The 14232-nt window shown below is 34.6% G+C and overlaps 1 protein-coding gene and 1 long non-coding RNA gene across 2 annotated transcripts; one reads left to right on the forward strand and one right to left on the reverse strand.

Moving 5' to 3' along the window:
* The first annotated feature begins 1209 nt into the window (after nucleotides 1–1209).
* On the forward strand, nucleotides 1210–2756 carry LOC121738706. The gene is made up of 2 exons (XR_006037325.1): nucleotides 1210–1349; nucleotides 2441–2756. It is a non-coding gene; the product is annotated as an uncharacterized LOC121738706 (long non-coding RNA).
* Nucleotides 2757–5367: 2611 nt separating this feature from the next.
* LOC121739531 (vitelline membrane protein Vm26Ab-like) lies at nucleotides 5368–13848 on the reverse strand. The gene is made up of 3 exons (XM_042132048.1): nucleotides 13809–13848; nucleotides 11993–12271; nucleotides 5368–5568 (listed from the first exon to the last, which is right to left on the reverse strand). Exons 1-3 carry the CDS (start codon nucleotides 13818–13820, stop codon nucleotides 5368–5370), a joined length of 492 nt encoding a protein of 163 aa, XP_041987982.1. The 5' UTR covers nucleotides 13821–13848.
* Between the last annotated feature and the right edge of the window lie 384 nt (nucleotides 13849–14232).

A 14232-nucleotide genomic window follows, 5' to 3' on the forward strand; every position in this document is an offset into this window, starting at 1 on the left:
TTACCACAACAAATCAGTAATAACTTAATAATTAGATATGCCGTATAATCTTTAAACGGCATGGTGTTTCAAATATTCTTCAATTAATTACCTGATATGACATTATATTCATACAAGTATGCAATAAGGTAGTATGCTTACGCGTGTAATGTAGACTATGTAATACTATGGCGATTGCCAACGATATATCATAAACTAGAATACTAGTTATTACTCGAAACCACCTCGTAACTAAGTTGCGCCTAAATCTAAATTTGTTTTTCAGTAATGAAAACTGTTTCCTTTTTTGAAAGTAAGAGTATCTTCATACCACATTTTTGGCTTTTAATAATGAAGAGGTGACAGAGAGACACACAGTTTACGCATATATTGTAACATAGCATTGGTAGAATAGCTTATACCTTTTCTCGAAGCGTTTCGTCGTTTTTTAACCTACATAGAGTTAGTTTTAGATGTATCCTCAGGATACCCTAACATAAACAAATTCTATGTATATCAGTAAATATGTATGGTTCGACTCTTTCGTCGTTTCCGCGACGGTAGGGAAACAGCGAAGCCATACATATATTTTACTAGTATGTAGAATTTGTTGAGGTGAGAGTCAGTAGAGTTAGGTCGTGTAGCAGAAGCTTGATGCTTTGTTCAAACCACAGGTTCGAACCAGGCGACTGCGAAGCGGAAGCGTCAAGTTGCGTCAAGCTGTCAAATGTGTGTTATGAGTTATGACTTATGAATCAAAACACACATTTGACAACTTGACGCTACCGCTTCGCAGTCGCCTGGTCGCGTAGGTTTGAACAAAGCATGACTCTACATGATATCTCATATCTTTTTCACAGGGTTATGTGATCGTCTCGGCAACATTTTACAAGAAATGTTTTTGGTTAGATTAAGTTACTTTCTTTTATCCATTGAAATTACAAACTATAAAGTAGTTCTGCGCCTAATATCTCACTAGTTACGTCGGTCATACATCCAACTGAGCAATGATAAGATACTGTTTCTTCCTTAGATGTCTCTTCTTCATTGTGTGCTATTGCTCATTGTGCTCATGGTGCTTATATGAACATCTGCGTAAAGACCTTGTTTTCTATGGAACCAGAAAAAATTGACTGCCGGACGTGTCGTGCGCGAAAGCCTTAACTGTACAATATCATTGCTTATACATCTAGTACTGTCATTGTTGGTGACAAACAGATGGAACACGGATATGATTTATTCATATCAATAATCACTTTGAAGATCAAGGGCATGCATAGGCAGAGGCGTGGTCCTATATAAACTAGAGCACTCGTCCTATAGTCACCACTTGAGAAGTCTCTAGTACCAACAACATGTTCTACAAACTGGTGAGTTGCTTGACATCCTTACTCCTTAGTCCCACTTGTACTACTTTTACTTTATATTTAGCGTTGTCTTTCTCATTCTATGTCACAGTATGTATAACTCTAGTCCATTTTAATAACGTGAGAGAAATAGCGAAAACGCGTCGAAAATACTGATTCTATACTCCACTCGGGCTAACTTGTCGCTAGCGGTCATTGACTCCCCGTCAAAATCTTGTCATTTTCCATATAAAACCACGATTAACAATATCTGACACTTCATTGTCAATCACGGTATATATGGAAAATGACAAGTTTTTGACAGGGAGTCAACGACCGCTAGCGACAAGTTAGCCCGAGTGGAGTATAGTGTCTTCTGATCTGTCAGCGCATATGTAACACGTTGTAACAAAACTAACGGCCGTTCCCAATATTTGATCTATCTCTGGTTTTGCCCTACTAGAGATAGGAATAGCTCACATTAGACATTAGAGACATATATTTTATGTCAATTGTGAGCTATTCCTATCTCTAGTAGGGCAAAACCAGAGATAGATCAAATATTGGGAACCGCCGTAAGTTGTAAGTAATACTTAAGGGTTTGTATGCGTTCTTTATCTAGGGTTCACTGAGAAAGTAACAGCGCTGAAAGAGCAAATTTTGGTTTGTGATTTGTATGGGCAAGCGCCCGAGTACCATGATTTTTCCATATAAAAGTACAAAAAGTTGCTCTCTCAGCAATGCTACTTTTACAGCGAACTCTATATAGGAGACCCGTATACACCCTAAAGTATTATCACTTAGTTTTGTTACACCCGGTATAGGGCATCCATACACATAACACTCTGTAAGAATAAAGGCACGGATCTAAGCTAGTAAGGCTAATACTAGATAGGCTAAGGCTAGGCTACCGCGGACTTCAGTGAAATCATTCTGATTAGTCTCAGTGAATACAGAATCCGACTAATATATAATATACTAACTAACTTTATTAAAATAAAATTTAAATCAATTTAATCTATAAGTAGTGAAAATTATTTTTGATGGGGAAATTATGTTGCAGCAATTAAAGCAAAGTAACAACTATTATAGTAATTAATTATTTCTTATTCCAGTTCGCCCTTTTCGCCCTCTTCGCCGTGGCCTTCGCCGCCCCGGAGCCCAAGGCGGAGCCCCAGGTGCTGACGTACTCCCCCGGCATCTACGGCGCGTATTACGGTGCCCCCGGCGTCGTGGCGCCCTACGCCGCGCTGCCCTACGCCTACAACCCTTACCTCATACGTTAATCCGCCCCTGACAGCATTAATATATCTGCATGTTAAAATTAGTTCTATTAATTGTAAGTACAATACATACAATTAATACAACCAATCCCCAAAATGACTATGGCTATTCAAACACCGTGATTTTTCAATAAATTTTATTCTGGCATTTTCGTTTTTCATTTTTTGCAAGGACCATTAGAGAAATTAATTCGAATGCGCATTAAGTTTTTGTGGATAGTTAAGTTCCTACCTCGCAGCTCGTACGGCAATTTTACACTATTTGACCGAGCTTCGCTCGGTAAAACACGAATAAAATGACCTTTTTCTAATAAAATGATTCTTAGCTAGATCGATTTATCGCCCCCGAAATATATACTGAATTTCATGAAAATCGTTGGAGCCGATTCCGAGATTCCAATTATAAATATATATATACAAGAATTGCTCGTTTAAAGATATAATATTAGCCAAAATTGACAGAAAAACTGAAGAGTAAAACAACTTAGCAAGGTTTCGTAGCGAATAGATTGCTCTATTTTTTTAAACAGGGAGTTATGTCAAACCAAGTCGATAGATCACGATTAATGAAATCACGACCAACATAGACTTCTTCTAATCCTTTATTATACTAAGTACTCACATACGGTTTTGCTCGATCGAGCAATAAGGCTGCCTTCACATTAAGTCGTGAGTAGTGCGGCAGTCGCGCGACTTCTATACTAAAACAACACAGCCTAACTTCGAGCAAAACCCGTGGCTCGGGCTCTCGTCCACACATTCAGCATTGCTCGATAGTTTTACTCTAAATTGATATATTTAATTCCATCAAGCCAGCTGGATGCGAGCCTTCGAGCTGGCTCGATGCGAGCCTTCGAGCTGTGAGTTTTGCGGTCCACACAGTAATTATTACTCGATTTGGAGTAAAACTATCGAGAACGACTTTGTGTGAGTACTTAGCATAAGAAGTTCCATGTGTTCCATTATAAAAAGGGATTTGTGTAAAATTGCGATAAAAATATAACAACAATCTTCACAAAGATTTTTATAAGTAAATAAATATAAAAATATAACGAACCATTTATAGATATTCAACCAAATACTTATACAACCTAATAATTATTATTATACAACTGCAGTCACAACACGAATTCCTACTTTAGAAGATTTTTTTACATTCTGCCGTTTCGGTAAAACCACTCAACATACGGCAGAGACAAAGAGTAATCTTGATAGTATGAGGAACCGTAGGCATACTGATAATCCAGCATCGAAGTTACTGGAACCACCGGCACCAATGATGCTACGGCTCCAACCGTTGCAACCGGTACTGACGATGAAGCTGGGACCACCGATGAAACTGGTACCACAGAAACTGTTGATGAAGGTACCACTTGAGCTGCCGAGGGTTGCGGTGCCAATATTGATGATCCTTGAGCCAGTAGGGCTGCGGTAGTAAGGGGAGAAGCTAAGTAGCCATTGCTTATTAAAATTGTAGCCGGTTCAGAACTGGCTATTGTCGCGATGGCTGAAAGAATCTGAAACCGTTAATTATTTTTTCTCTATAAGTTATAACTTATAACAATAGGGATGATGACAAGGTCAAAGATTAGTGAATTTTGTTAATAAAATAAAGAAATCACGGTGAAAAATAAGTGATCCCAAAATTACAGCTCGATAGCGTTTGTATTTTTTTTGTTATGCGCCTTCAAAGTTAGATAATCAAGTCGATTTTTTTTTCAATTTAATTTCTTAATATTTGTATACCATTCGATAACTTATGCAATTAAAAACAACTTTTGTTATGAAACGACTTTCATAAACGCAATATTTAATATATCTATCGAACAAAGTCCTCTCCCGATGCGTACAAACTACGAAAGATTGACGTCAGTCTTTCGTAGCATTTTGTATGGAGCGTTTCGGGCAGGCCTATTTTATGAGATGTTTGAATTGTCATATCTTGGTGAATTTTTAAGCTATCAGAGTCATTCTCTCAGCTATGTTTCTATTTTTTAAGGGTCTTTCAATTCCCAAAAAAAAAAAATAGTCATCAAGCCTATTACTTTAAAAATAGAGAATACATAACCTTGATATTTTCTTTTTTTAAAAAAGCATTAAGTTAAAAATAAGATGAGATTAATTATAATATTATAAGAGCAATTTTTTTTAGGACCGAATTTATTTTTATACAGTATTAAAAGTTAAAACAATTCACAAAAAATCAGAACAAATTAACACTTACCAAAAAAATCTTCATGTTGTGTTACTAAACCAGAAAAATACTAAACTAAAATGATATTTACGGTGTATATATTTGCAAGAGTATCAATAGACGCTACTGTATGTATGTTTTAAAATCATTGAGATAATAAGCAAGGACATATTCAATGGTTTTCCAAAACAATGGATGTCAGAAAACGAAAATGGAAGCATTTCATAATATCAATGTTTATACAGGGCGTTCTAAATTAGCGCCTAGTTAAATAATTAATATTATGTCCCATGTTAACATTCGCTAAATAATGATTGTATGAAATATAGTATTGTTACTTTGTCGAATCTAAAAATATCATGTTACTTACTAAGTTTAGCAAAAAGTTTATTCGCATAGCTGCATAAGTTTTTAAAATTATATATTGTTATTTAATAAGGTAGTGAAGTGTTAATAACGTTAATTTTATTAATACCAATAAGTAATGTAAAAATAACTTTATGTTTAAAATTAAATAATCACATAGTCACTTAATATCCATAAAGTATTCGCTGTAGTCGTTAGTTTAAATGTAGTACGATGCACCCACTCCATAGGCGGGGTATGTGTAGGCTGAGTAGGCTGAGTAGGCTGAGTAGGGGTAGGTGTAGGCAGCACTGTAGGGGTAAGAGTACGCGCCGGCCACGGGCGCGGTGTACGCTGCGTACGGCGCGTACACGTACGGCTTGGCTGCGGCGAACGCCAGCAACAGAGCGAAGAATACCAACTGAAAAATAAAGTTTTTTTTAGAAAACACAGAACAATTAACTACAATAAAAAGTTATTTAATAAAAACTTTTAACTGTTTTTGAAAATACTCTTATTATAATATTTATACGAAAACGAATCATTACATTTTATGAGATTTTAGTTGAAATTAATTATAGACACAATTTTAGGCTTTGCAATAATTTACCATAAAATAATTATTTTCAAAAATTCTTTATACAATCTTAATTATAATATTATGTGTAGGTATGTTCTTTTATAAAAAAGTTGCAAGATATATCTAAACTGCAAAGATTTATACATTTCACAACGATTTACGACAGCTTAAATATTATTATAATAAGAAACGTTATTAAATCACTAACTCACGCAACAGAAAAAAATTCAACAAAAAATCTTTACCACGTTATAAATATTTAAAAAATACTCACGTATTTGAACATTTTGTTTGTTTGCCGTCTCACACTGATGTGTACCGAGCAGTCCCGGCCAATATATACAGGGTGCTCCCGTGAGTGCGTGCGCGCACTCGGCGAGGACATGCGCCATCAGGAGTACGCTACCTGAATACGATTATCCTTCATAATAACCACAGGATGTTGAAAATATTAATCGTTCTCATTTTAAATTCTCACTCATTAAACGTAGTGTCAATATAATATTAAGACAAGGATTGTGCATTTAAATTAATAGTTGTTAAAAACCGAGCTTTGTCAGGGCTCGCGTCGTTTCTCTGCGTGGTAATAAGCTTTAAGGCAGTTTTTTAAATATTTTAATAGTAACCAAACCTTGACTGACCGATGATAAGTGATGACCCATCTACATAATCTACATAATATACCTAAATAAAAATTTATATATTAATGTACAAATCGATAGGCATGATAGTTTTTTCGAAAAGTGTATAACAAAAGTGCTCAGGTTATGGGATATACTAGGGCTCGCTTTGCTCGCCATGATAATAAATAATAAATGATATAGTTAGAAATAAAAATATTATGCAGGTAACGCTGTTTCAATTGTATAAATAAAATGCCTTAGAAGCTTAATGGCCGGTTTACAATATTCCAATCGTCCAATCCAGTAATTCAATATAGCGTTGGGACTATTGTGTAAACCTTAAGTATAGCTTAAATGTAATAAAAATTTAAGTATATTTTTATATATTTTATAAAATAATATTTCCGATTATTTTAAATCTACTATCATAATATTAGGAACTTTCTAATATGGTTATAGATTTTTTAACAATCGCTCTAAATGTTTTATATGCTGTATATTTTTAGCCATGTGAATATAATATTATACTAATAATGTTTTATGAAATGTACAAAAAAATAAAAAAAATATTTTTCGGGATTTAAAAAATACACGCTGTATAAGCCGAAAAATGGTCGGTGCATTTAAGTCACGAAAACAATTGGCAGCAATAAATATTAACTGATTCATATAAGTACGGGTAGTTGGGTAACCTTGAACTTGATTTAGGATCTAGAAACACCACTTGTAGACTAGGATCTACATACTTGCACGTAGTACTGTTATTGCCAACATACAGCTTATTCCTGTTTTACGCCATTTTTAACCTGTTTATAAAATTCTGTTTTGGTTAAAAATAATATGGTATTTTGTGTTAATAATGTTTAATTTTTAACCTGCTTAAAATATACTATTTGGGTTAAAAATATGGTATTTTGTGTTGTGTTTAATTTTTGACTATTTTTGAAGGTAATATTATATTTGATTGTTTATAAGTAATAGATTTTAAGGTTAGAAGTATGTACTTAGTTACAGAATTTTTATTCCAGTTTTTTTGATTTGAGTCAAAATTTACGATGTTTTTGTATATTTTAGACAACAAATTACATGGTATAATATGAGCGAGGGAGGAGTTATAATCTATATCTATACTTCTATACTAATATTATAAATGCGAAAGTATCTCTGTCTGTCTGTCTCGCTTTCACGCCAAAACTACCGAACCGATTGTAATGAAATTTTGTATACAGATAGTCTCAAGCCTGAGAAAGGACATAGGCTACTTTTTTACTGGAAAAAAGCGTTGTAAGGGGGTGAAAATGCGTAAATTTGTTCAAATTAAGTTAGTTCCAAAAATTCATAATAGATGGCGCCGTGCGTCTCCTGCATCGCGCTAACGCTTGCCCAAAAGTCTTTCTATAAGATGCGGTATTATTATAAACTTGCTTTCAATTTTTTTTATTGTTATTCCTTTCTACGTTATTTAATAAATCAGTACTTTATCTATGCAGTGACGTAACCTTAAACCTATCAATGATAAATTGTTTATGGGTAAAGTTGTGTAATTGGGGGTTAATTAAGCTTAAAAATTTGGCATAAAATATAAAGTTTAATTTAAAAAATTGAAATACTATGTGCACACTGCACAGCTGTTTTGATTTATGGGGTACCAGGGTTTTTTTATAAAAGCTTTTTACACCAATTTTTTATTTTGGTGACATCGCGCGCTATAAACTGAAGTCCACGCGGACGAAGTCGCGGGCAACAGCTAGTATGTTTTATAAAGTACCATGTATTAAGGCACGTAGCACCTAAAATTGGTATAACCCATGGTCAATGTAAGTTCCCAAAATTAAAACAAAAACCTGTTGTAGAGATCCTCCTACTATATATCTATATTTATTATTTTATTACGTTTATTATTTGAAATAAACTAAATTAAATAAAGGACTAGATATGGAGCATAAAGTTAACATACCTAGCGGAATAGAGCAACAATCTTGAGCTGTCAAACGTAACCGAAATTGGTTTCATCTGTGTGTAAAAATATGTGTACGTATACACTTACACAAGCATGATAGAACATGATAACAATATGATTACTATGAGATTAAATTGTCAACGTGCGGCACGTGCCGACTGGACGTCAAAAAAGAATGCTGCTGTCATGTATCACACGTCTCTTTTTACCACGCAGTGTTACTGATAGTGACATCTCTCTTGCTCAGGCCTTTGTTTCTCTATTCCGCTAGGTATATTAACTTTATGGTATGGAGATACTTTGAGTCGCGGGAAAGAACATAGGATAATTGTTATCTCGGAAAAATGTATGGTTTCTGCGCGATAAACTAATTTTGACGAAACGGAGTTGAGGTGTCATCTAGTAAATAATATTACTTTATACATTGCCTACGCGTTGTATAGAATGCCGGATTATATAGATAAACATAGGTAATATAATAGTCGCACGATAAATTAATTTTGGATTTTGGCGCAACGGAGTTACTGCCTATAACGGGTGTCAAATTTATTCTAGTAGAGCAATAAAATAAAGATCACATAAGGATAATGTATAACGTTTTATCTGCAATATAAACTAATAAGAATATCGATTGAATCATTCATTCAATAATTCTAATAGCGTTGTTATCGTATTATCACAGGTTTTCCAAAACGAATCCTCAATATTCAGAAGTGGGATCCATGATGTCATACGTCATGTCATCTATTGTTGATTGTTCGAGCCAGTAGCGCTTCGCATACGTTATCCTAAGGCTGCGTTTCCACCAGAGATGTGTTGCGAGGAATGTGTTTTTAAGGTGACGCCTTGATAATTTGGCTGCAGCGATATCGATTTTTCTCAACAATGACTGAAGCTAATAAGTTAAAGTTCATTGTCAGTATTCATCATGTCTTTATCTTTGAATTACCCATAGCATAACACGATTGGTCAACTTTTATAACACAGAATAATTAATCTGATTAATCAAAAAGATCTCTATAAAACCAGGGCTTCTAATTTTGCCAACAGAGGAGAGTGATTTAAGCTTCCAAAATTAGTTCAAGCATACACTGTAATTTGCCCATAGCATATAATATATGAAATATATTTATGAATTTTAAATTACGCAACAAAAACCATTTTGTCGCTTACGCCCTTTCCATTTCTTGCTGTTCCATTTCTTTTTTTTATGAGAGTCCGGGCCGGCCTCTCATAGAAAACAACATCTAAAACATATCCAACAAGCGATCTAAAACATATCCAAAATGATTTTTTACTTTAACGCGGAGTCACCTTAAGAGGAGTCCACACCGCCGTTTTTCCATACAAACGTTGTCCCCTGTTTCCTCCCTGGATAATGCTAGTAGAGTTATATTTTTTCCTGAACATCTACGGCCACTAATACAATGTCCCTATGTTTTTTTTAATAATTTAATTATTAAATAACATATGAACGTTCAAAAACCCAGAAAATGGCAAGATTTTCCGCTGTGTTCAAACATCCAGAAAACACATTTGGCTAGATTATAAAAAAAAAAACTAAAACATAGGAACATAGCTCAGGCCTTTCTTTAATCTTTAATGAAAAAAGTACTTAAATCGGTTAAGTTTTGGAGAAGGAATCAGGGGACAACGAATCGTTGATTTTCTGCAATTGTCTCTATCGCTTTCTGCGGTATAGGCTTGAGGTAAGGGAGACAGCTCTGATATTACAGGTACTTTTTTGTCATGTCTCTAGCCCCTGGTGTATCCTCTTAAGATCCAATAGCATCGCCGCGCCGACCGATGTCATGGCAAGCTCACATCAATGAAGCGATTCTATTGGTTCTCAAAAACACATTCCTCGCAACACATCTCTGGTGGAAACGCAGCCTAACACTGGCTAATAGCCGATTTATGTCATTGAATATATCTATCTATACGATGATTGGACATTAATGTCATAGAACCTCCTCTTCATGATAATTTTTACTAAAGCATATTTAAAGTCTCACGAAAAAAATAGAGGGAATTCATTAATACCACGGTGTCAGAGAAAACTAGCGGGCATCAGCTCTGGGCTCTGGCGCTCTGTAGGTTGCGTTGGTGTACGCATCAACGCAGCTTTAAGGTACTATATAGCAACATGGTCATTATATAACAAAGATACTATAATAAATGGATCTCTGGTAAACTAGAAGCACTTATTTTAAAATGGGATATTATTAAATGCACATCAGAATAATTTTTCAGCACACTACCTTAACTCCCCTAATTAACTGAATGCATACCAGAAAAACTAATGCTGATCAAAAAAAACAATTGATTAACTGAACATGTCCTTCAAAAAAAACTTAAACATCATACAAAACGAGACGACCTTTATAACCGAATTCACACCAAAAATATGGTTCATACATCAAATATATTATTTGTAAAACTAAAATTTAAATTGTTTATCAAAAATACTAACTTGCACTCTAAATTGGACAATCTTACAACGAAATTTCTAAAAATTATATCGAAAGGTGCACCACAATAAAATCAATTTCTATTATCAAAACAAGTCTGCAAATTGACTAACTTTATTTTCTTTCTGTTTCTCTGTTTTACTGAAAAACATGTTGGGGCATCCTCATCTAACGCCGCACTCACTCCTTTGCGCTCGCTCTTTACTCTTTTGTGACCTCAGATATTATATCTTGATCTATTTCTGTGTTAGCGACAAAGATTTTCGGTAATTACGATGAGATAATATGGTGAAAGATTTTATCATTCCAAAACTCTATAATTCAAGGTTTCTTGATAAAAATTAAGAAAAATTATCAAAATTCACTACTGTTTTCTAATTTTATGGGTTAATAAATTTATTAATGATTCTTAAATAATTAATACCAATGTTGGCCCAATACGACTTGATTGTGTTAGGTTAGATTAGGCGGGAGCTACGCTGCGCTACGCTCCCGCCTTAGCCATCGTGGTTATTTTTTGTGAACCACCCAGAAGTAGGAGCCCCGCGTAGCGAGGCTCCGTCGACTCATAATTGTTGTTGTTTTTTTCTTTTTTTTTCTTTAGTAGCTTGTCAACCCCTAGAGTGCAATTTTGCAATATATCGGTAAGGAACCCTTTGTGCGCGAATCCGACTCGCTCTTTGCCGATTGTTTATTATTATTGTTTATAAACTGAGTTACCATTCACTGTGCCAAAGTTTTGTCCATGTTAAGTTAGCACTTGATGATTTTTATGTGTCCTTAATTATATTATGAACATAAAATATTAAATTGGGTTTTATTTAGAATAAATGGTGTTCCTAAAAGTAATTTAGGTGATGATTTTCCTTTAAAAAGTTGTAGTATGTTTGTTGAACTAAGGAATTGTTAGGTATACTATTTTAATAATAGTTATTCGTTCAGTAAAACAGTATCGCAAATAACTTTAAATAGTATGCTGAATTCGCATTATTTAGGGTGCATAATTAGTGTGCAAGTCAGTACGAGTATTTTTGGTGAAACTTTCAAATATTTTGATCGAGAAAAGGATAGATATTGATTTAAATACATGCCTTTTAAAATTGCTCTATGAGGAGTCTTATAAAAACACGATGAATGTACAAAGAATTTGTTATATCATTGGTATCATTTATTTATGTCAGGTACATCGTTATGAACTACTTAAGAAACACTGGCGCTCTGTAGGCTGCTGAGACGAAGGGTGAGTAGGCTGGAGCGTACGCGACGGGGGCAGTGTAGGCAGCAGAGTAGGCAGCAGCGACCGGGGCAGTGTAGGCAGCAGCAACAGGGGCGGTGTAGGCAGCAGCAACAGGGGCAGTGTAGGCCGCCGCCACAGGGGCAGCGTAAGCCGCAGCAACAGGGGCAGTGTAAGCGGCAGCTACCGCTGGGTAGGCTACGGAGTGGATGCCGGGCTTAGCGGCGACCACAGCCAAGAGGGCAGCGAAGATAATCTTTAAAAAATAAGAATAAAATATACAGGGTAAAACTAATAAGTGATAATACTTTAGGGAGTGTACTGTATCCCTTATAACATAGATTTTATTGTTAAAGTAGTACAGCACTGTTTTTTGTACTTTCTTTTTAATTTTTATATGGGCAAAATAACATTGTTATGGGGCATTTCTCATAGACTCAGCATAGAAGTCTCAAACAAAGTTTTAGAACATTAATTAAGTACTTAAATGTAACTAATATTTTTTTTTACATAAGCCCCCATACATTATTTGTCAAACTCTACATTGAAGGTTAAACGTAATTAAAATATGCTCTGAGTACGGCGGTTAGAGATACCAGTAGATTACCATCTTCTAGCTTAAAGAAAGAAGGGTTAGTAAGTTTCATCTCAGCAGACACAGTTTAGATATAGCAAAGAAACAATTTTCATTATTATAAAGGTTATAAAAACGCGCTTTTGTAGTAACATTAAAGTTATTCCCCAAAGCAATTCGAGGTTAGGTTTTATAGACGTTTTAAGCTAGAGAGGTCGAGAAAATTTGAAGAGTTATTGTAAGAAAAATATATACTTAAGAACATTATTTCGATAAAAAAAGAATTACACTTGAAAAGATACATAATATGATCCGCGTTACTTTGAATCAATACCAAGTGGAAAAAAGTAAACTATTGTCACAGTATAGCAATATGACTGATATTGCTATACTGTGCTATTGTCGTCATAGACAAACCTACGAGTACAAGGCCATTTAGCCGAAACTTTTTCGATTTCGCTTCGTTATAAAATCGCCGATCAAAATGTATGGAATTGACATAAGACGAGTCGAATGTCAACGTCATATTAACGAACGCTTATGTCAATTCCATACATTATCATCGGCGATTCTATTACGAAGCGAAAACGAAAAGATTTTGGCTCACCCAAAATCTTTTCGTTTTCGCTTGTTTGGCACGTGGCCGAAATAAGACTTAACGCCGCCATCTTGTAAAGTTTCACTTGATGGACAGCCGTTTTACACCCACTCTTCTGTCAATATCTCGTATGCTATATTAATGACCGAGTTATGAATAATGGCTGGTATCATTCTGAGTGGCAGCTGTTTCATATCAACAGTCAACACCTCATGACACCGATGTAATCCACGTGCAAAATCATCCTGTAGGAATGGCTGAATATTGATTTACTTAAAATAGCCAATCCATACTCATACTATAAATTTTAAAGTATGTCTGTTACCTATTCACACCTTAACTGCTGAACCTATTTTGATGAAATAAATTAATCTAATATTAAGATATTTTGAGGCCCGAGAAAGAAGATAGAATAGTTTATAATGCGGCAAAAGTATGTACGTTTCTGAGCAACGCAGTTGTAAGCAATATAACTAGTTATAAATACGTAGATCACAATTTTGAGTCCCCAACAACACTAAATGTTTACTGTTTAATTAACATAATATACTCGTAAGTAATAGCAAACTATTTAGTAATCAGTGGTAATAGTAAAAATATACTGAGGTTTTGTGTACTAACCTGCTTGAACATTTTGGTGGTATGCTTTTCGCTTCGATTAAGACTGCAAGTGATGCATGTTGGATGGTGTTAATGGTTTAAATACTCTTAAAATAGTTTAAATTATTCTTGGCATGATTTTAGGGGTTTGCTAACTTGCACTGAGGAATGGCTCTGCTCCGAATTCAAGACTAAACGATGATATGTGAGAGGTAACCAAGCAGTATATTTTTGGATTTAGCTTCAGTAGGTATTCCAAATTTTATTCTAATATTATAAATTAAGTGAAAATACAACTACTGCTATCTGTTTGTGACCTTTTCATGCTAATTGCTATATTAGTTAATAAGCAGGTACGTAGATAATTATTTATTAATTAAGGCTTATAATATGACAGTTTTTATTGCTCAATATTTACAGATCTACCGCGATAATGTGATGCGAC

Source organism: Aricia agestis, chromosome Z (assembly GCF_905147365.1).
Source record: "Aricia agestis chromosome Z, ilAriAges1.1, whole genome shotgun sequence".
NCBI lineage: Eukaryota > Metazoa > Arthropoda > Insecta > Lepidoptera > Lycaenidae > Aricia > Aricia agestis.